Genomic DNA, 20,314 nt, shown 5'->3' with positions numbered 1-20,314 from the left:
GGGGGAGGAGTGGGGATTGAGAGTTCACTGAGGGTGACTCATGTGCTGGCTAGGGAACACCCATGATGTCATCAGGGGATGGGGTAATTAATTGACCAATTATTTAATTTATATAATTAATTTGATATTAGAAGTGTGTCAGAATCCACTTTGACCCACTACTGTCGTAGTCTTCACCATGATCACAACTTTCTTACTGTGAGCAAATCAACTAGGTTTCTGCTACCGACTTGCTGTCTTTCAAAGTAGAATGTTATCCAGATTTGAAGTAAGTAATGGTATCTTCCCATTGGTAATTTGATTATTGAAACATTTTATAAGTTGAGGGTAAAGTATATACCAAGGTCAATATCGTGATAACCATATTAAAAGTTAACGTTCCTGGTGTGCAATCCATAGAACACAAATGAGTGTAAGCAACTGCAAACTCTGGACAATATGTACCAAGGGGCTCTGTCATTCTGGCCACGAAAGAACTGAAAATGAGTTAGAACCATATGTTAGCTGCTGATAGTTTAATAAAGACACACAAAATATACAGGTTTTTAAAAGAATTTATTACAGTGTTAAGCAATACAGAGTACAAAATTGACAATATAAACATGGACCAGTTTATGAACATCATGTCGTTCGAGTGCTGTTGAAATACTCCAAGGGCACAGTCCTGGTCGTATAAATGTTGCCCATGAACTCTGACGATGCCTTCGGGCTTCTGGGTAGGTTTGGATCGTCAGTGTCCACTTTAAAAACTCCCCACCTTGGCCTGCAAGCAAACAAAATTACTCATGCTGACGTCATACAAACATAGTGTGAATTTTGGAGGCAGAGAAAAATAACACAGTAGACAATTATCATTACAAACAATATAGGTTATATACTCTTAAAGTAATATAGTAAAGTTTGTGATATTTCTGAGTCCAGTGTTCCAGCATTGGTGACTTCGACAGCAGATATTCATCGGATTTTTTCAGGTTTTTCTTTTTTGAATATTTTGGCTTATGTAATTTATACAAGGTGGTTCGGTAATTATTGCAAAGCAGAAAGTACTTGTTAACGAAATATGGAATTCAAATGTTAGAGAACAGTTTTAATGTTACGAAATGGATTCCTAAATTGTGAATCTTGTGTGCATCTTAATGACAGATGAAAATTTGTGCCAGAGCTGGACTCGAACTCGGATTTCCTGCTAAACACAAGAGGTCGCCTTAATAACTTTGACTATCCACGCATACTCCCAAGACAGACACAAACCATCATATGTCATATTGTCCATATTACCTACACTCGCACTCTGTGATTCCTGCACAAGAAGAGAGAAATTTTAGTATGCCTTTGGAGGCAGATAGACCAATGTGTTTCAGAATGTTTGTCTTTATACAGTTTCTGTATGTAACATTACGATGTCTTTGAGACGTGCAGCATGCATGTGTGCATGTTACAACGTCCTTCAGACATGAATAGTAATGTCACCTACAGACGCTGCAGAAGCAAAATCCGTCTTTAGTGTGACGAAGCAGGCTGAGATTTTTAGGGTATAGAGGATAAGCTTGCATGCTTCTTAGTCTGGTAATGAGAGATGAGAGTCTGTGTTATTTAGATAGAAACGTTCTTTTTTTTATTGTGGCCTACCTGAAAAAAGCTATACTTTGATTAGAATAATTTTGTGACTGAGTTTGAATGAGTGGAGTGGTAGGGGCCAGACAACAGGCAACTGCATCTCTTCTTCCGAAGAGTCCGCGTGTTCACAGCGTTGCCATTACTGGGCGTAGGTGCAGAGCCTCGTCCGGGACTTTTTCCAACAACCGATTGGACAATCGGTTGTTTTTTTCTTTCAGGTAGTTTTTTCTGTCTAATGAAAAAAAAAAACCATCCAAAATGAATGGACACATTCTCCCGGCTTGAGTGGTTTTACTTAATGTGAGACAACTGGTTATTCCAAGTATATGAATGTTAATTATATGAATGTTTCCACTGAGCCTCTGGGTTTTTTTTCATTCACCCTTTTTCGTCGAGTGTTGCAGGCGGGGCCGCGTGGCGCCGCCGCCGTAGCCTCTTCCTGCTGCTCCCTGGGCCAGAATGGCAGCCGGCGCGAGGAGGTGGCGTGTTGTCCGGCTCGGCGCAGCAGTGCCGGGACCTCCCCCAGCGGCGACTGGCCACCTCCTCGCGCCGGCTGCTGCCCTGGCCCAGGCAGCAGCACGAGGCGTCACTCAGGTGCTGCTTGCTTGCTGGATTTATTTATTTATCCTCACGCTTTCCTTCAGTGAAACAGAATGCAAACAGTCGCAAAATTTGGCAATATTCCTTTTTTCTTTGTGTACCCCTTTATGCTTGCTCAGCTTTTGTACTTCCAACGAAGCTGCTTTATTAGTTATGCATGCATTCATTATAGCACTTGGAATACACAACAGTCTGTAAGTTTTAAATGGTGAAAACAACAATTAATCTTTCAGTGCATAATGAAATAAATATTTATATTGTTTATTTCAATCTTGACGTACCCATTGAAATGTCTCCGTGTGCACCTGGGGATGGGTCTATCTCTGGTGATATGTGTACCCCTCCCTGTTTCTGTTGTATACCACACTGCTTTACTTCACTTTAAAAGAGAGCACAACAGACTGCTTTCACTCAGAAGAATAACTAGATAACACAGTCAACTAAACTACTAAGCACTGCTTTCAGTTGAATGAACGAATGAATACATGCTTCAACCGACAGAAAAAGTGAAGACTGGTTTCACATGGAAAGAAAGGATGAGTAACTCAGTCAGTACTCGTAAACACCACCGGATTGCGTCAATTGTTTGATTTCATTTGGAGCATCTCCTCGCAGAGACTGCTTTCATGCGAAAGAAATGAATGAACAGTAATGCAACAGATACGTAAAACGACAGCCAACTGATTCGATTGTTTTCATTGGGTTGTTCCCGTCACTACCTCGTCAGTTGAGGTAGGTTTTGCGGTGTGCTGTCGGCAGAGAGCCTGGCTAAGCAGCATCCCGTGACTGGCGTGTTTCAGTCACAATTTTATTCTAGTACAGCTACAGAGCGCTCATAAATCGAAATAGTTTTCCAGGTACAATTTCTTTTCACATGAAAAAAAAAATAATGAAAGTATGGCATTGTGGGCGGGGGGCCCCATGCGGGGAAGTTCGGCCGCCGTATTGCAAGTCCTTTTTGTTGGCGCCACTTCCGCGACTTGCGAGTCAATGATGATACAACACCCAGTCATCACGAGGCAGAGAAAATCCCTGACCCCACCGGGAATCGATCCCGAAACCCGATGCGCCGGAAGCGAGAACGCTACCGCAAGACCACGAGCTGCGTGCGGACTTTTGACGCGAGAGGGGGTGGAAGTCAGATAAGATTTTGTACATTCGCTCCCAAGTGCCAAAGCACATTTGTGATTGAGTGCACTGGCCTAAACAAAGACGTTTTCAGTTTCTCCTTCGCTTCACAGGACTCTTCTCGAGTACTGTCTCATCGAGTTGGTTCAGAAGGCGTGCATACCGATCCTAGTTTTTCAGTTTACCTTGTTGTCATGGTCTTCGGACCACAGACTGGTTTGAGGCCGCTCTCCAAGCTAGTCTGCCCTCTGTAAGTCTCTTCATCGCTGCGTAATTAATGCAGCCTGCATCCACATGGCCCTGTTGTTGTAACCAAGCGGTGGCATCCCTCCACAATTTCTACCCTCCATCCCTCACACATCCCTGGTTGCTCACGATGGAACTAGTATTATTACTCTTCTTTTAGTCAAATTCTGCCACACATTTCTTTTTTCCTCCATTTGATTCAGCACCTCATTCGTCGATTTACCCATCCAATTTTCGCCATTCTTCTGAAGCACCAAATTTCGAAAGCTTTGATTTCCTTCTCTCTCTACTGTTTATCTTTCCTTTCCACATAAAGCTACAATCCAGACAAACACTTTCAGAAAAGGCTTCCTAACACTTAAATTTACATAACGTGTTTGCATATTTTTTTATTTTTTGTAAGGAGTGTCTTTCTTGCTATTGGCAGTAGCTATCTATTTTATATCCGTTTTACTTCTGAAAACGTCATTTATTTTAGTAGCGAAATAGCAAAACTCATCTACCACTTTTAGCCTCTCGTATCCTAGTCTAATTCCCTCAGTATCGTCCGATTTAATTCGGCGACACTCCATTCATTCCCCTTAATTTGCTGCTCTTGAGATTCATCTTATAATGTCTCTCCTTGACAATGTCCTTTCCACTGAGCTTATCTTCAAAGTACTTAGCGTGTATGACAGAATTATGTTGTCATTGGCAAACCTTAAAGTTTGGCATTTGAAATATGTCTATACAACTGCTGAAAATGTACTTCGTTTTATCGGTCAGTCGTAGCATTTCCATCCGTTTTCTGCTTATATCAGGTATTATCGTCTGTACGATATTTCTCCAATATTCCCACCTTCGGCTCCGTTGGCTTTGGTGTGTTATCTTCTGATATCTACACCCACTTCCATATTTACATATGTACGCTGTGAACCACTGTGGATTTCATGGCAGAGGGTATGTGCCAGCTGTTAGGGTTTTATACCGATCCATTTACACCTCGAGCACGGGAAGAACTGTTTAAATGCCTCTGTGAGCGATGTAATTAATCTAATTTTGTCCTCACGATCCCTATGAGAGCAAATTGTGGTGTTGTACTACTTTCTTAGAGTCATCGTTTGAAACCGATTCCTAAAACTTTGTTAGTGGAGTTGCCCGGGATAGTTTTCGTCTATCTTGAAGAGTCTGTTGGTTCAGTTCTTTCAACGTCTCAGTGACACTCTCGCGCGGGTCAAACAAACCTGTGACCATTTGTGCTGCCCCTTACGTTCAGTATCTTTGGTGTGTGTCCCACACACTTCAACGATATTCCATGATGAGTCACGCGAGTGATTAGTAAGCACTCTCCTTTCTAGACTAATTGTTTCTCCCTAAAACTAAGTCTGCTACCTCATTCACCCATGACTGAGCTTACGTGATCATTCCATTTCGTGTCTCTGTTAAGTGTTACACCTAGGTAGTTGTAGGAGTTTATCGATTCCAACTGTGACTCCTTGCTATTATATTCATAGGAAACTATGTTTTTTCGTTTTCTGAACATTTAAATCTTATCAAGGTCTGCCTGAATATTTGAGCAGTTTTGTTCAGACTGTACTTCATTGTAAATAACTGCATCATGCGCGAAAAGTCTGAGGTTACTATTAATATTGTCCGCAAGCCCACTAATATACGGCATGAATAGCGAAGGATCAGATACACTTTCCTGGACTACACTCGAAGTTGCTTCCACACCTGTCGATGTCCCTCCATGCAAGATAAAATGTTGCGTCCTCCCTACCAAGAAATCCTCAGTCCAGTCACAAATTTCGGTGGTTGCCCCGTACGATTGTGCTTTTGATAATAAGAGTAGGTGTGGTACTGAGTCAAAAGCTTTTCGGAAATAGAGAAATACTGCATCTAGGTGATTGCCTTGATCCACGGATTTCGAGATGTGATGTGAGAAAAGTGCGAGTTGGCTTTCACGTGATTCAAGTTTTAGAAATCCATCCTGATTGGCGTGGAGGAGGCGGTCCTGTCCGAGATACCTCATTATGTTTGAGCTCAGAATATGAAATCGATGTCAAGGATACTGGACGACAGTTACATGGACCACTTCTGCTACCTTTCTTGTAGACAGGTGTGACCTGTGCTTTCTTCTAGCTGCTGGGCACTCTTTTTTATTCAAGGAGTTTACAACAGATTATAGTTAACAGGGGGTCAAACTCAGCCGCAAGCTGGGTGCAGAGTCTGATAGGGATTACATCGGGTTCAAATGGTTCAAATGGCTCTGAGCACTATGGGACTTAATTTTTGAGGTCATCAGTCCCCTAGAACTTAGAACTACTTAAACCTAACTAACCTAAGGACATCACACACATCCATGCCCGTGGCAGGATTCGAACCTGCGACCGTAGCGGTCGCGCGGTTCCAGACTGAAGCGCCTAGAACCGCTCGGCCACCCCGGCCGGAGACTACATCGGGCCCTGGGGCTTTGTTTACTTTTAACGACGTGAGATGTTTCTCAGCACCACTGGCACTAATATCTATTTCGCTCATGTTTCCAGTGGTACGGGGATCGAATTGGGACAATACACTGGATTTTCTTTTGCAAAGAAAATTTGAAGGAGAGGTAAGGATTCCTGCTTTTGCTTCGCTACTCTCAATTTCATTTCGCTTCTTGTTTATGAGTGATTTGACACCAACTATGGTGCCACTAACAGCCTTTATACACGACCAGAATTCCTTTTGGTTTTGTGAAAGACCTTTCGACAATAGTTTGCTACGGTAGTCACTGAAGGCTTCTCGCGTTGTTCTTTTTCGACTGCCACACACGTTTCATTCAGCATGTCTCTACCTACTGTCCTTTGCTTTGTTTCATATCTATTATGCAGTAATCTCTGTTTATTTTAGAGGTTTCTTTACGGTTATTGTATGCCATGCAGGATCTCTGTCATCATGAACTGTTCTACAGGGTACATATCTATCCAGTGCATGGTCAACTAATCTTTTAAGCTTGAGCGATAGTTCCTCTTCGTGCTTCCGTGCTGAGGTAAAAGTTTCAATCTCCTCATTGAGATTGTTGCTAGTGCTTTTTTATGTAGTTTGTTGAACATATAAATCCTTCTATTTGTTTTTGTTTATCTTTCGTACTTGGTATTCATTGTTGCTACAACTGCTTTGTGGTCACTGACGCCGGTTTCGATGTGGACACCCTCAGAGAGGTCAGGTCGTTTCATGCCATTAGGTCTGAAATATTTCTCTCATGAGCAGAGCACCGAACCACCTGCCCTAGGTAGTTTTCGGAGGAGGCGTTCAGTAAAGCTTCACAGGACCACCTCTCACAGAGCTGTAACTATCTCAAATGACTATCGGATGAATAAAGTCTCCCGCAATGGCTGTAGTATGATTGGGGACTTATCTACAAGCGAAATGAGGTTTTCTTTAAAGTTTTCGGTTACATCAGGAGGTGAGATTGTTGGTCTATAGAAGGATCCTATTGTAAGTAAGTTTATGCTCAACCTTTACACTGAGTCTTGCCCAAACAATCTAACATGCAGCTTTAGTTTCTATCTTAGTGGATATGAGTTTGTTGTCTACTGCGAGCAATACACCGCCTCCATTACTCTGACCTCTATTTCTCCAAAAATCTTACTACTGTCAGCTAAACGTTTTAACAAACATTCTGTGACATTCTTGTAAACAGGAGACACTTGTGCTTTCTTCCACTTGCTGCGCTCTCTCTTTTGTTCAATGGATTTACGATTGATTATAGTGAACAGAAGGGCTAACTCAGCCACGTCCTGGATATAGAACCTGATGTCCTTTAGGAGAGCTTCAAACTCTGCCTCTTTGTTGCGGATGATTCGACAGTTAATAACTAGGATTTTAATACTCTCACCAGCGGGAGGGCATTTCTTTGGATCTCACTCCGTTATTTCCGGGATTCCTACAGCTAACGTTATCTGGATAGGATGAAGATTCGCCTGATCTACAAAAAGAGCCTTGTGTGCGCTCCACACGCAGTCAGCTACCTGGACAGCTGTTTCTCATGTGTGTTGCACACCTGACCCATTTAGGTGGGTCCTACAACTCTCCATCCTATGGCACAATTCAAGGAAGTCACAGAACATCGCCAATCTCTGGTTCAAGCCTTCCACTAGCTTCAGAAATCAGGGGGTCATGATCTGTTCTGGGGACAACGCTGCAGATTGTGAGCATAGCTGAAAGTCCATGAGCAAAACTGGTATTCTCAACCTTCTCTACTTGTCGCTGGAATAATGATGCAACTATGACTTATGAGTGAAGACAACAGGCATAGTGTGTTTCAACGTGCGTCACAGTCTGCAGTTCGTTACACCCTGTCCCTCAACGGCTGCCGGAATAGCCTCTTCAGCATGCTGAATGAGGCCTCGAGGCATACACACTGAGCGAACCTGGTGCTCCCTCCCATCTCTTGCTGCCATTTTCTTAAGTGGTACATCTGAACTGCTGACGGTTAATAGGTCCCTACCCCTTTGCGTTCGCTGGCCCTTGGCGCAGGATGCAGCAGGTTTCCCAACAGGTGAATCGAGTCTCACTGGTTCAGTTTCGGTTTCAGTGAAAGACACCACCGCTAACTCATTTCTTAGTCCTGAGTCCTTCCTGACCTCTATATCCACCATATAGGATGCCCAGACCTACCCCTGACACGCCATTCACAGTCACATGGACGAGTGATGATAGGCCCCACATTTCCTGCAGGAGAAACAGACGCAGCAGGAGAGGATAAGGCCGGGTGGTTCTAATTAAAGTGCAGCTACTGACATAGATTCATTGTGGGCTGTACTTATAGTACGGCAGAGAAACTTGGTAGATATTCTAATGTGTTACTGTGGAACCACTTTACGCTGGGGGAAAAAAAAAAAATTAGTTCCAGTTTTGACCACCAGGTGCAAATCTGGCGCTGTGAATGCAACTATTGTGACACGATATGTTACTTATTCACAGGAACTGTAAATCACTAACGCCGGCTTGTTACGAAATAGGTTATGCAAATCACTCATGGCTTACGAAAAGCTTTGCAAACGTCTGAACTTTTTAAAGATGTAGCTTTTTCTCCCAAATGTATAATGGAATTTCGGAACTGTTAGTTGCGAACAGAAAAAATACGTTAAAATTGTTCGTCAGTTTGTTATGTCTAAGTTTTCGAAATTAATTTATGTGAAGACAAAGGAAATACCGGTAGTTATATACACTCTCCCAGCCGTTATCGGTTTTCTGAACCTAGTAGCGCTACTCCTCGCTCAAGGAGTTCCCGTATTGGCATATTCGGACTGCATATGGGATATACAGGCCTTAAAATACTTGAATAAAATAACATACTTCAACAATTTATGGACATTAAGACACAGACAAGTATATGACTTTTGTTTAGCTTCATGTTATTGCGCAAGACCCTAAATAAATTTATGTTCCTTATAGACGGTATTTGCTTACCTGAAACCCTGACCCCACTCAAGATTGTCAATAATACTCCACGCCATGTACCCAATCACGTTACTTCCGTCAATATTGATTGCATTGAGTAGCTCCGCCAAGTAGTGCTAAAAAGAGAAGAAAATGGACAGGTAAGTTATACAGTGGAGGTAATAATAATTCTTGCAGGTCTCAATTTCTTAATCTTTTGATGGAACTACTACACACTGGACACAGGGGAAGAGAAAATGGTCACTCACGCCGTGGTAACTTATACGCTGGTCGTCCTGCGTTTCGCCCAGGTCGCTGAAGCCGTTCTCAGTCACGATGATGGGGTACTGCGGGTACGTGTTGGATACCCAGTTCATCAGCTTCCTGAATCCCCATGGCACCATCTGTGTGTCCAGAAGAAACAAATGACGGCGATAAATAAATATACCGCTATACAATGACCGATATACTCTTGGAAATAAAACTTGCATTTGCAGAATCCTTATCTTATTTACAACTACTTAGCGGTGTTAGTTTCTCAGATGAAATGAAATTTTTTTACAGTTCCAAATGGTTAATAGTTAATTTAATAGGAGAGGCATAAATGGCATTGATAAGAAATTAATATTTTAATCTTTGAAAACCTCACGAGAAATTAACGGAGAAATTATTAAATCTTCATCAGTTGGTTGGAATCTATAATTTAGTACACTGTTTATGAATGCCTATTTATTCTGTTGCGATCGGTGGCGTGATTGCACGCAATGCAGAAACGCGGTAGCCCTCCGTCAGTCAAACAACTACAAACGTCAAAAAGCTAATGGCGCGCGAGGATCGGTCAGTCTTTAACAGCCCACAGTTAATTGTGCGTTCGATGATAGTCAACAGTGATGGTTAGCTCGTTCTTCGGAGTATCATGAACTTAAAAAATAGAAATGAGGGAGTCACAAAGGACTGTTACATTCTTGCCAAGAAGATGTTCTGTTCGAAGATGTCACAATGGAAGAATGACACGGCTGCCTGATGAGTAAGCCAGTCCGATATTTTTATGAAAAATAATTTCAGTTGACGTGCTGAACGAGAATAGTCACCAGTTATAGATAATAATTTATCAGATAGTAAAAATTAGTTTACAAACACAATTAAGACTATCTTTATTGAAAATTTACTATTTGTAATATTTTACTAAAAGTTATGCGGGTATGTGTAACACGCAACTCAGATGAAATTAAGATATTCATTAAATACGTCTCACTGATATAATTTTGTTCCAAATCTGTTTTGTAAGTTAACGTTGCTGAAGCAGCCATTAATGGCAAAATAAAGAGTTAAGGGTGTTTTTGGAGGAAAGGTGTCATTTTCCCCGATACGTTTGTGTTTGCGGAGACACGATACACGGTGTAACAGGTTTCGAAAATGTTTACTTTAAAAATTAGATCAAATAATTTCTTTTGATTAAGAAAAGTCACTAGGATTCGTACTAGATGTGATCTCGTTCTACAAATTTGAAAGAAACAACTATTACTGAAGTAAACTGACAACGTTTTCGATTTTTAACGCTGTTTCAGAAAGACTGTGTTGAATGTTTTCTGGTTTTGAGGAAACACAGTGAACTGTTTGCTAGAGAGTGATTGTTGTTATGCCTGTTTGCTATTCGTACTGTATCGACCGTAAGTGATTATCGTCGTTCAGACTAACGGCTGTCCAAGAAATTAACATAACGGAAAAGGCACACTTTTTTAGAGAAGACTTGTCACTTATCGTTAACGCAGACCAATCGGGCAAATTTGATAATACCCCACCATAAATAATATCAAGTGCTTGCTTGTTCCACTTCCGCTTTTTGTACATTGGAATTTTTGTCCTTGATATTAAAGCATGTGTATCGATTTAACGACACTGTTCGAAATAATTAAAGGCAGCTTCCGACACTGAAATAGGCAGCTGTAATTGCTTTTACCCGAAATATAAATTAGCAAACTATGGTCTCAGTGGAAGTTCAAAATAATAGTAAAAGCCTGGGCAAAGTTCTGTTTTTGTGTCAAACCGAGCGTCATCTCGTCGAACATAATGTCAATGAACTTACTATGTGCAAATCGCATCCAGCGATAGGAAGCGCTGAGTGAAGCCGATCAGGACGTGCGTGGGCTGCAAACGAAATTGGCGGTCCGTCGATCGGTGGGTGCGTGTTTATGGCATGTGTTGTCATTATGCTCATCTGCTCAAGTACTGGTTACGGTAAACAAAGCCAGTAGAAGACGATTCTTGCGCTTGATAACCTAATTGTACCGATCCGTGTTCGCTGTTTCTCTGTATGACATATTTCATCTACGTAACAGAGTGTTTGGATCTAACAGCGAAAGTGCACAGAAAAGTGGTAAGGCTATTACGATTCTGCAAAGGAAAATGAGTACTGCACGGCAACACGGGAGCACGTGAATACACGAGGGACGAGTGTTTGGTGCAGGTGCGTTTGAAGGTCACGTTTTTGCGTTTTTCTTGAATAACTCGAAAACCGTGGCCTCCAGCGAAAACATATCCCGGTACAAAACTTAACTATAGTAAATTTCTTACAAAAAGTAGCTTTCGCGTAGTAATCGAGAGAATAACCTGTGTGCAGAAGAAGGAAGTGTGAAACAACGTGGAAGCCAAGAAACGTAACAATGGTCATTTTAAAGGTAAGAATTGTTTAAGACCTCGATTTATCAGAGAAACACAATCGTTACACTGACCGCTGAAAATTCTTTAAACAAAGCGCTACTCTTCTGGTCCTAATAATGGTTTATTACAGTCACTGAAGACGGAATAAATTTCATATTATTTATAAACTAATCGGTGTTTTCTAAATGTTGCTAAAAAGTGGTGTAAATGGAATGTGCTATAAAAGTGAAGGACAAAAGAACTTATTTACCGGACGCTTTTATTGAAGGTCAACAGCATATTACATGACCTCGAAAATCAGCTCAAAGACTTATCTTGCAAAATGGTGAACGACACATAGAAAGCAGTTATTATTTGTTTTACATATTGTTTTTCCACCACTTCCTATTCTCATTGGTGAAGTTCCATCTTTCTCGTATTTTGTATACATTGCATTTTTTTTCCTGAAGTTTCTGTGAAACCAGGAGATAAAATTATTTGTTTATGTGACTGCTTTTTTGGTCTGTTTCTAGCCTCTTTAATTGAATTTTCTGCAAGGAAAACCATTACCCCTTTATCACAGAATGTGAGTTAGATGCATGGATCGGCCCTAACTAATTCTCTGTTAAATGGTACGATAAATAATGATTAGTTGCCATTAATTAGTACAATTTTGGAGTTTCTCTGAGAACACGTTGTGATTCACACCATCAAATGCTTTAGGCTGGCCTTAGATCGATGATATTTCACATTTATATATTCAATTATTTGAGTGATGAATTAATATTTTATGTGTTCAGAGTTATGATCCTTATGCGAACTTAACTATGACAAATAGTTACTCTGACAGCAACAACTGCGACTGTAAAATAAGTGTTGAAAGTACTGTGTTTCTGGGCTAAACATATAATGATGTAAAAAGGTAATAACTTGAGAAGTAATTCAGATATTTACTGACGGTATGTTTCTGCAAGTATCGTAATTCAAAATGAATTTTTACAGACCTAATTACACCTCGATATGCGCACTGTTAGTGGTGCGACAGACATCTAATTTGCATTCTACTTCACTCCAAGTTTCTTGCAGCATTGCAAGCATAAAATTTGCGATAGCTGCACGAATGCAATGGCGCAGATCTGATGGATCTCGGCCTGTTCCTGGTACAGTTAATTCTTGGGGGGCCAAGCAATCGATAGACTACCTTTCCTGACCCAGCAATCTGCGATCCAAGAAATCCCTCACAGACTTCGCAAAATGACTTGGTGCGCCACCTTTTTGAAATACCAAGTCACGAGTATGTTGTGGTTCTCTCCGCGAAAGAAAGCACGCAGGACACCTTCTGCTGTGGACACCACACGGATACTGCGGCGCGTTTACGTGAACAAAGCAGGTGCTCGCATGTGCACACGGTACCAAATGCCGCAAGCAAACATAGAAAATATTCTGAGTTGCCATACTTGTAGAAACAAACCGACAATAAATACCTCAATTATGCCTCAACTTATTCACATTTTATACTATTAATTGTCTAACCCCGTATTTCGAGCACGTCCGGAAAAAATACTTGAACGCCCTCAGGGCATAAGGCGTGCTGTCTGCAAGCGAGAGACTGTGGTTTCTGGCATCAAGTTCCGCAGCAAAAAGTGTGTGTGTGTGTTTTGGGGACTGTCTTCGCCATTATTGACATCAGCTTTCGCACAAGTGTGCGTAGTTTATTGCCCGTGTCCATAAGACTCCAACAACACAATAACAAGCTGCGGAAATTATTCTGCAGTGCTCCGTTTGTCCAGTCTGCAGCACTATCAACGACCGTCATCATTTATTCGCTCATTTTCATTTTTTATCAGACGTAAACATAAACAAATGCAGCATTTAGCAGAAAGCTATTGGCATGTCTACAGTTACGTTTAATCAGGTAAGCAAGTCTAGCCACGTAACACAACACGAACAGGAAGATGGTACAAGCAAAGTATCTGTTGTGCACTTTGTGTTGTAAATCTGAGAAAGCATGATTCCTTACGTAGACGTAGCCGCTGGCGCCGACAACCCAGGAAGGATCCCTGGACACGATGACGCCCTGGTCGTGAGCGAAGGACGGAATGCTTCCCGTCTCGCCCAACGTCACCAGACCGGTTCCGTACGTGTTGATGCCGATGAAGTCCGTCGTTCCTGTTAACACGGCCACAAAAGTTGCAGTTCCTCTCCAGGCTGCCTGTTTGGAAAAGCAGAAGGCCTTCTCCGATGCTTTCGTTATTAATTAATAATATTGTACGTTAGTGCTTCATTTGAGTAATTAGAGCAGTAGAGTATTAAAAGGTTTACTCAGATGATCACACAAATAATTAATCTTTACAACACACATGTCAAAATGAGGAACTTCTTTCCGGTAGTGTACCAATTCTTTGTGTAGAAACTCGCCAATGTTGGATATGATGTTTGGTTGATGTTCTTATGGCGGTGGTCTCCATTTCGAGGGCTGGTTTGATGCCCCTCGTTACGGGGGTCTATACTTACGAGCCTCCTAATCCGCACACAACCACAGCAACCTGAATCCACCTACGGTCACCTCCTACAGTGTTTACTGCACACCCTTCCCTCCATTCCAAGTGAACTATTCCTTGATGCATCAGGATGTATTATATGACCCTATCCCGTCTATTAGTCAAGTCAGGCTACAACTTTCTCTTCTCCTCTATTAGATTAAGAACCTCTTCATTATCAACTGAATTTGTCCACGTAACCTTCAGCATTCTTCTGTAGTACCACAGTTCACGCGTTTCTATTCTTTTCTCGTCTGCACTGCCTTTCGCCCATGTTTCATTTTCCTACAAGGTTAAGAAGGAATGCCTTGAGTGCGAGGTCACAGGTTCAATCTTTGGTAACGCTCATTTGCATGCGTTGTGTTAACAGTTATGACAGGAAAAATGTTAGCTGCTAATTACTCGCCATGTGCACCAGGAGGGCGGCAGAAAATGGACCGAATGAAAAATGGCGCGACACAGTGACCACAAAGGTCCGTACTATGAAGATCGAAGCCGAACCCCTTGGGGGTTACGAACCGTGCAGGACGTTCAGCTGGGTATTCGGTCTTAAAAAATGGATGTAGGATTATAGTGGTGTAATGGGGTGATGAGAAATCGTGGAATGTGTTGGCATGCAATCGAATTCGAAACAGATTGTCGGGAGCTTATCGTGAACTGGCTATTCTGTAAGGTGTAGCTGCAGATAGTGCGATAACATGTTTTATAGGTACGGAAGAAACAAACATCGAGAGTCTGAGTTCGTCCTGTGGTGTCACCGCCAGACACCACACTTGCTAGGTGGTAGCTTAAATCGGCCGCGGTCCATTTAGTACATGTCGGACCCGCGTGTCGCCACTGTGTCATCGCAGACCGAGTGCCACCACAAGGCAGGTCTCGAGATACGGACGAGCACTCGCCCCAGTTGTACGACGACATTGCTAGCGACTATACGGACGAAGCCTTTCCTCTCATTTGCCGAGAGACAGTTAGAATAGCCTTCTGCTAAGTCCATGGCTACGACCTAGCAAGGCGCCAATTGTAACAGTGCATGTATCTTACGAGTCTCATTTGTATAGTCAAGAGAGATGTATCACAAGGAGTGATTAAAAGTTAAGTATATTCCAAAGCTACGTATTTTGTTTATAGCAGTCATAACGTATCCTGCTCCAGACTTGACGCCAGTCGGCGTGTGTGTACGCGTGCCTTTCGGCTCCCTTCTCAGTGTGGCGTAGCAAGCTTGTTACGCCACAACAGATTGGCGACGAGGTTTAAGTGTTCTTTCTACTTGCTTTGCTCTGATTTACTTGTGTCATGGCTTCGCCAGATGTACTGTCCGAATTTTATCGCTTGCAGAATCAGCAGACGCAGGCGTTATTGGATGCCCTTGGACAGCTCGTCCCGGGTCAACGTGCCATTCAAACCGATGCGGCAGCCGCCGCTTCATCGCTGCCGCCGCCACAACATGCAGTGGCACCGCCGTTTCGCCAGTTTAATCAAAACCACGAGTCCTGGACTGAATGGTCCCGACAGTTTGGGTTTCATCTAGCCGCCTACAGAATTCAAGGTAATGAGCGGCAGCCGTTTTTGCTTTCTTGTGTAGGTGTGTCCACCTACCGAGTGATAGTGAAATTGTTTCCCTGACACGACGTAGCAACTCTGTCCTACGAAGAAATTTTGTCGGCATTGGACGCCTATTTCAAAGAAACAGTTAATGTAGTTGCAAAAAGGTATACGTTTTTTCGTACAAAACGTACAGCCGGTCAAACTAATAGGGAGTGGGTAGCAACATTGCAAGGACTTACTAGGGACTGTGCCTTTGAATGTGACTGTGGCCTTTCTTATTCAGATACAATGGTACGTGATGCAATTGCACAGAACGTTTCTGATGTTCGCATACGGGAGCAAATTTTGAAACTAGTTAATCCCTCCCTTCAACACGTGATAGACACATTGGATAGACAAGACACACTTGACTGTGCTCAGGAATCTTTTGAAACTTCGCCAGCCATGTGTAACATTAACCGGCCCGGTAACCGGCCCTCGCACACTTCGACGCAGCTGCCGCCGCGCTCTAAACCAGGTGTGCCGCGCCAGCACACAAATGCAGTGAAATCATGCCCGCGGTGTGCTACTAGACATTTGCGTGAACATTGCCCATCACGCCAAGCTATTTGCTTTTTCTGTAACAGGAAAGGACATGTTCAAAGTGTTTGCCAGAAAAAGCTCAGATCAGACAATCACAACCATTCCAGGCCCTTTGCTTCGCGCCGGAATCGAACTAAGGACACTCAGGCTCGTGGACCTTCGCCCATGGACATTCATGTCGTTACTTCCACCCCGTCCAGTGCCACTTTCTCTCACAGTGCCTGTGTTCGTCCCACAAAAAGTGTGCGTCGACGTCGCCGGAAATCACGTCAATTAGCAAGTGATGCTGTACCTGTATCAGTTCCAATTGCACAACACAGTCGCTCTTGTCGTCAGCAGGACAATAAACTTTTTGTAGATTTGGACTTTAATGGCAAGGTCATACCATTCCAGCTTGATACCGAAGCTGCAGTTTCACTGCTCAATCACGACGCGTACAATCAACTGGGCAAACCTCCGTTGCATGCCGCAAATGTTCAGTTAAAAAGTTATTCAGGACAGCAGATCCCTGTGTTAGGACAGTGCACTCTTCTTGCAACATACAAGGGACAAACAAAACTTGTGTCATTTTACGTTCTTCGTTCTTCTACTGCAGTGAACTTGTTTGGTTTAGATTTATTTCAGTTGTTTAACATGTCTATTGTAAATCAGGTCCTATCAGTGAATCAGACTGTGCCTTCAGACGGTGTTTCTCGCTTATGTGACGAATTTGCAGACATTGTTGCACCGGGCTTAGGTTGCGCTAAAAACTATGAAGCACATTTGGAACTGAAAGTAATCGCGCAACCGAAATTTTTCAGAGCGCGCAATGTTCCCCACGCATTGCGTGATGAGGTCGCAAGCACATTAAACGATTTAGAATCACTGGGAGTGAGTGAATGTGCGCAATGCCTCTTCCATTTCAGCTCCGCTTCATCGCGTACGCCGTACAGGTGTTCCGTTCGTCTGGACGACGGAATGCGAACGCGCCTTTCGCCAGTTGAAATCGGCGTCGCTTTCTCATACTTGCCTTACGCCTTTCGATCCCCAGAAACCCCTTTTGTTGATGGCCGATGCATCGGATTTCGGGATCGGTGCTGTGCTTGCGCACAAAGTTGGCTCGCATGATCGCCCTATAGCCTTTGCGTCAAAATTGCTCTCGTCTGCGCAACGAAATTACTCGCAGATAGAGAAAGAAGCTTTGGCTCTCGTGTTTGGTGTTACTAAGTTCCATGATTTCTTGTATGGTCGTCACTTTACCATCATCACAGACCACAAACCTTTTTTCATCCGAACAAGCCTGTACCTCCGCGTACAGCGCAGAAATTCATTCGCTGGTCTATTTTCCTCTCGCAGTACCGCTACGATATCTTGTATCGGTCCACTGCTAAGCACGGAAACGCCGATGCGTTGTCCCGTTTGCCTGTTGCTGAGGATCAAGCATTTGATTCTTCTGAACTTGCTTGCATGTTCATTGATTCGGAAACCGATGAAGTGGTCGAATCGTTTCCGATTGATTTTCGTCGTGTAGCTACAGCCACCGCTGCTGACCCTGTCCTTGCTACCGTCTTGCGTTTTGTTGCTACGCCATGGCCTTTGTCAAAGTCTCGGATCGAGGATCCATTGGTTCGCCGATTTTTTGCTCACAAGGAGAGACTATTTGTTCGACGTGGTGTTTTGTTGTTGCGTTCTGATAATGATCAGTCCCGAGTCGTGGTCCCACGTTCGTTACAGTCCTCTGTTTTACGGCTTCTTCACCAAGGACATTGGGGTATAGTGCGAACGAAACAACTTGCTCGTCAGCACTGTACTTGGTTCGGCATCGATGCTGCGATTACGAATATGTGTTCTTCTTGCATGGCGTGTGCCGAACAACAATCCGCACCGCCGCGGAAAGTCTTTGCATGGCCAAAAGCCATTTCCCCTTGGCAACGCTTGCACATCGATTTTGCTGGTCCGTTCTGGAATGCTCGATGGTTGGTTCTCGTAGATGCCTTCAGTAATTTTCCTTTTGTTGTCCGGATGTCTTCCACGACGTCCTCCGCCACCATCCAAGCGTTGTCTGCTATCTTTTGCATTGAAGGTCTTCCGCAGACTATTGTTTCCGACAATGGCCCACAATTCATTTCCGCAGAATTTCAGTCATTCTGCAAGGCCAATGGTATTCAACATCTGACATCCGCGCCGTTTTCGCCTCAGTCAAACGGTGGCGCTGATCGATTGGTCCGGACTTTCAAGTCACAGATGTTGAAGTTGAAAGAGTCGCATTCTCGGGGCGACGCGTTGTTGCTCTTTTTGTCTTCGTATCGCTCTCAGCCCCGAGATGGTCGCTCGCCGGCTGAGTTGCTCCTCGGTCGTCCTCATCGAACCTTGATGTCTTTGCTGCATCCGCCGCATCAGGTTCCTGTGCAGCGGCAGACTCCTGCTTTTGCTCCAGGCAACTATCGAGGTTCACGGCGTTGGCTCGTAGGGCGCATTCTTCGCTGCCTCGGCCGCGCGATGTATTTGGTTTTGGGGGCCTCTGGTGAGGTGCGTCGGCATCTCAATCAGCTGCGCCTCTGTCGTCGCACGGGTTCTGCCGCTCCTCGTCTGCTTTCAGCGACGGTGCCGTCCGGTCAGCGCCCTGGGGACCCATCGACTGGCTCGCCTCATCCCCAGGTGTTACCGACGATGCCTTCCATTTTGCCCCATGGCGACGCGCCGCCGCAGCTGCCGCCGCCTGTTCTCCAGCCGGCGCCGCCCGCAGTGGACGCTTCGCTGCAGCCGCCAAGCGTCTCCCTGGGTCACGCGCCGCCGATCGCTTCCCGTGACCAGCTGTCCTCCGCCATGGAACTCTTGCCCGCTCCGGACCACATGACGTCATCGCGCGTCGGCTACCCCGACGCAATGGAGGTCGACCCTTCGGCCACTCCTGTCTCTTTACGGGCGCATACACCGCATGTTGACGTGCACCCTGGACTAGGTTTTCAGGCGTTTCCTAGCTCCCCTCGGACCGAATGGGCGGGTGCGGGTGGCACAGCCTCGCCTGTTGTTAGGCTCCCCACCTCATCGCATACGTCAACATGGGGTCCTCCCCACGGCGGGCGGAAGCCTTATAACACGACCGTTCGCCGATTTGCGGGGGAGGAATGTGGTGTCACCGCCAGACACCACACTTGCTAGGTGGTAGCTTAAATCGGCCGCGGTCCATTTAGTACATGTCGGACCCGCGTGTCGCCACTGTGTCATCGCAGACCGAGCGCCACCACAGGGCAGGTCTGGGGATACGGACTAGTACTCGCCCCCAGTTGTACGACGACATTGCTAGCGACTATACGGACGAAGCCTTTCCTCTCATTTGCCGAGAGACAGTTAGAATAGCCTTCTGCTAAGTCCATGGCTACGACCTAGCAAGGCGCCAATTGTAACAGTGCATGTATCTTACGAGTCTCATTTGTATAGTCAAGAGAGATGTATCACAAGGAGTGATTAAAAGTTAAGTATATTCCAAAGCTACGTATTTTGTTTATAGCAGTCATAACGTATCCTGCTCCAGACTTGACGCCAGTCAGCGTGTGTGTACGCGTGCCTTTCGGCTCCCTTCTCAGTGTGGCGTAGCAAGCTTGTTACGCCACAACATGTCCAATGGTTTCAGGTGCTATGAACTACAGTTTTCAGGAAGAATAGTTTGTCCTAAAGGAGCATTTTCATACGGAGATCAGCAACCAAGCAAAGTCAAGTTACATTGACCAGCTATTGGCCAAAAGCAGTACTGCTCATGCCTGTGGCGGATACACATGGGGAGCGCGCCCTCCCCCCCTCTCCCCCAACCCTTGCGGGGCCGGCCGCATTGCCACCCACGCCGCCGCCCCCGACAGTCAAAAAAATGGTTCTGAGCACTATGGGACTTAACATCTGAGGTCATCAGTCCCCTAGAACTTAGAACTACTTAAACCTAACTAACCTAAGGACACCACAAACATCCATGCCCGAGGCAGGATTCGAACCTGCGACCGTAGCGGTCGCGCGGTTCCAGACTGAAGCGCCTTTAA

The 20,314-nt window shown here is 44.3% G+C and overlaps 2 protein-coding genes across 2 annotated transcripts in view; both read right to left on the bottom strand.

Moving 5' to 3' along the window:
• Positions 1-621: 621 nt before the first annotated feature.
• On the bottom strand, positions 622-9,401 carry LOC124805058 (beta-glucosidase 25-like). Its single transcript, XM_047265480.1, has 3 exons — positions 9,267-9,401; positions 9,028-9,134; positions 622-763 (listed from the first exon to the last, which is right to left on the bottom strand). The coding sequence occupies exons 1-3, from the start codon at positions 9,399-9,401 to the stop codon at positions 622-624; spliced, it is 384 nt and encodes a 127-aa protein (XP_047121436.1).
• Positions 9,402-10,058: 657 nt separating this feature from the next.
• The window catches only part of LOC124805057 (myrosinase 1-like), a 59,027-nt gene continuing 48,771 nt past the window's right edge, over positions 10,059-20,314 (bottom strand). The window contains exons 8-9 of the mRNA XM_047265479.1: positions 13,658-13,806; positions 10,059-10,070 (exon numbers count right to left, since the gene is read on the bottom strand). Coding sequence (XP_047121435.1) covers positions 10,059-10,070; positions 13,658-13,806 — 161 coding nt within the window. The remainder of the gene's footprint in view (positions 10,071-13,657; positions 13,807-20,314) is intronic.

The sequence above is a fragment of the Schistocerca piceifrons genome, chromosome 7, assembly GCF_021461385.2.
Source record: "Schistocerca piceifrons isolate TAMUIC-IGC-003096 chromosome 7, iqSchPice1.1, whole genome shotgun sequence".
Taxonomy (NCBI): Eukaryota; Metazoa; Arthropoda; class Insecta; order Orthoptera; family Acrididae; genus Schistocerca; species Schistocerca piceifrons.
This window is presented reverse-complemented; position numbering and strand designations above follow the sequence as displayed.

Bases quoted from the DNA above. Each gene is read 5' to 3' on its own strand.
- LOC124805058 (XM_047265480.1), bottom strand. From the start codon at position 9,401: ATGGTGCCATGGGGATTCAGGAAGCTGATGAACTGGGTATCCAACACG. The intron at 9,135-9,266 runs GTGAGTGACCAT...TTCTCTTTTTAG, and splicing joins AGCGTATAAGTTACCACGGC to CACTACTTGGCGGAGCTACT. The intron at 764-9,027 runs GTAAGCAAATAC...GTTTGCTTGCAG, and splicing joins GAGTGGGGTCAGGGTTTCAG to GCCAAGGTGGGGAGTTTTTA.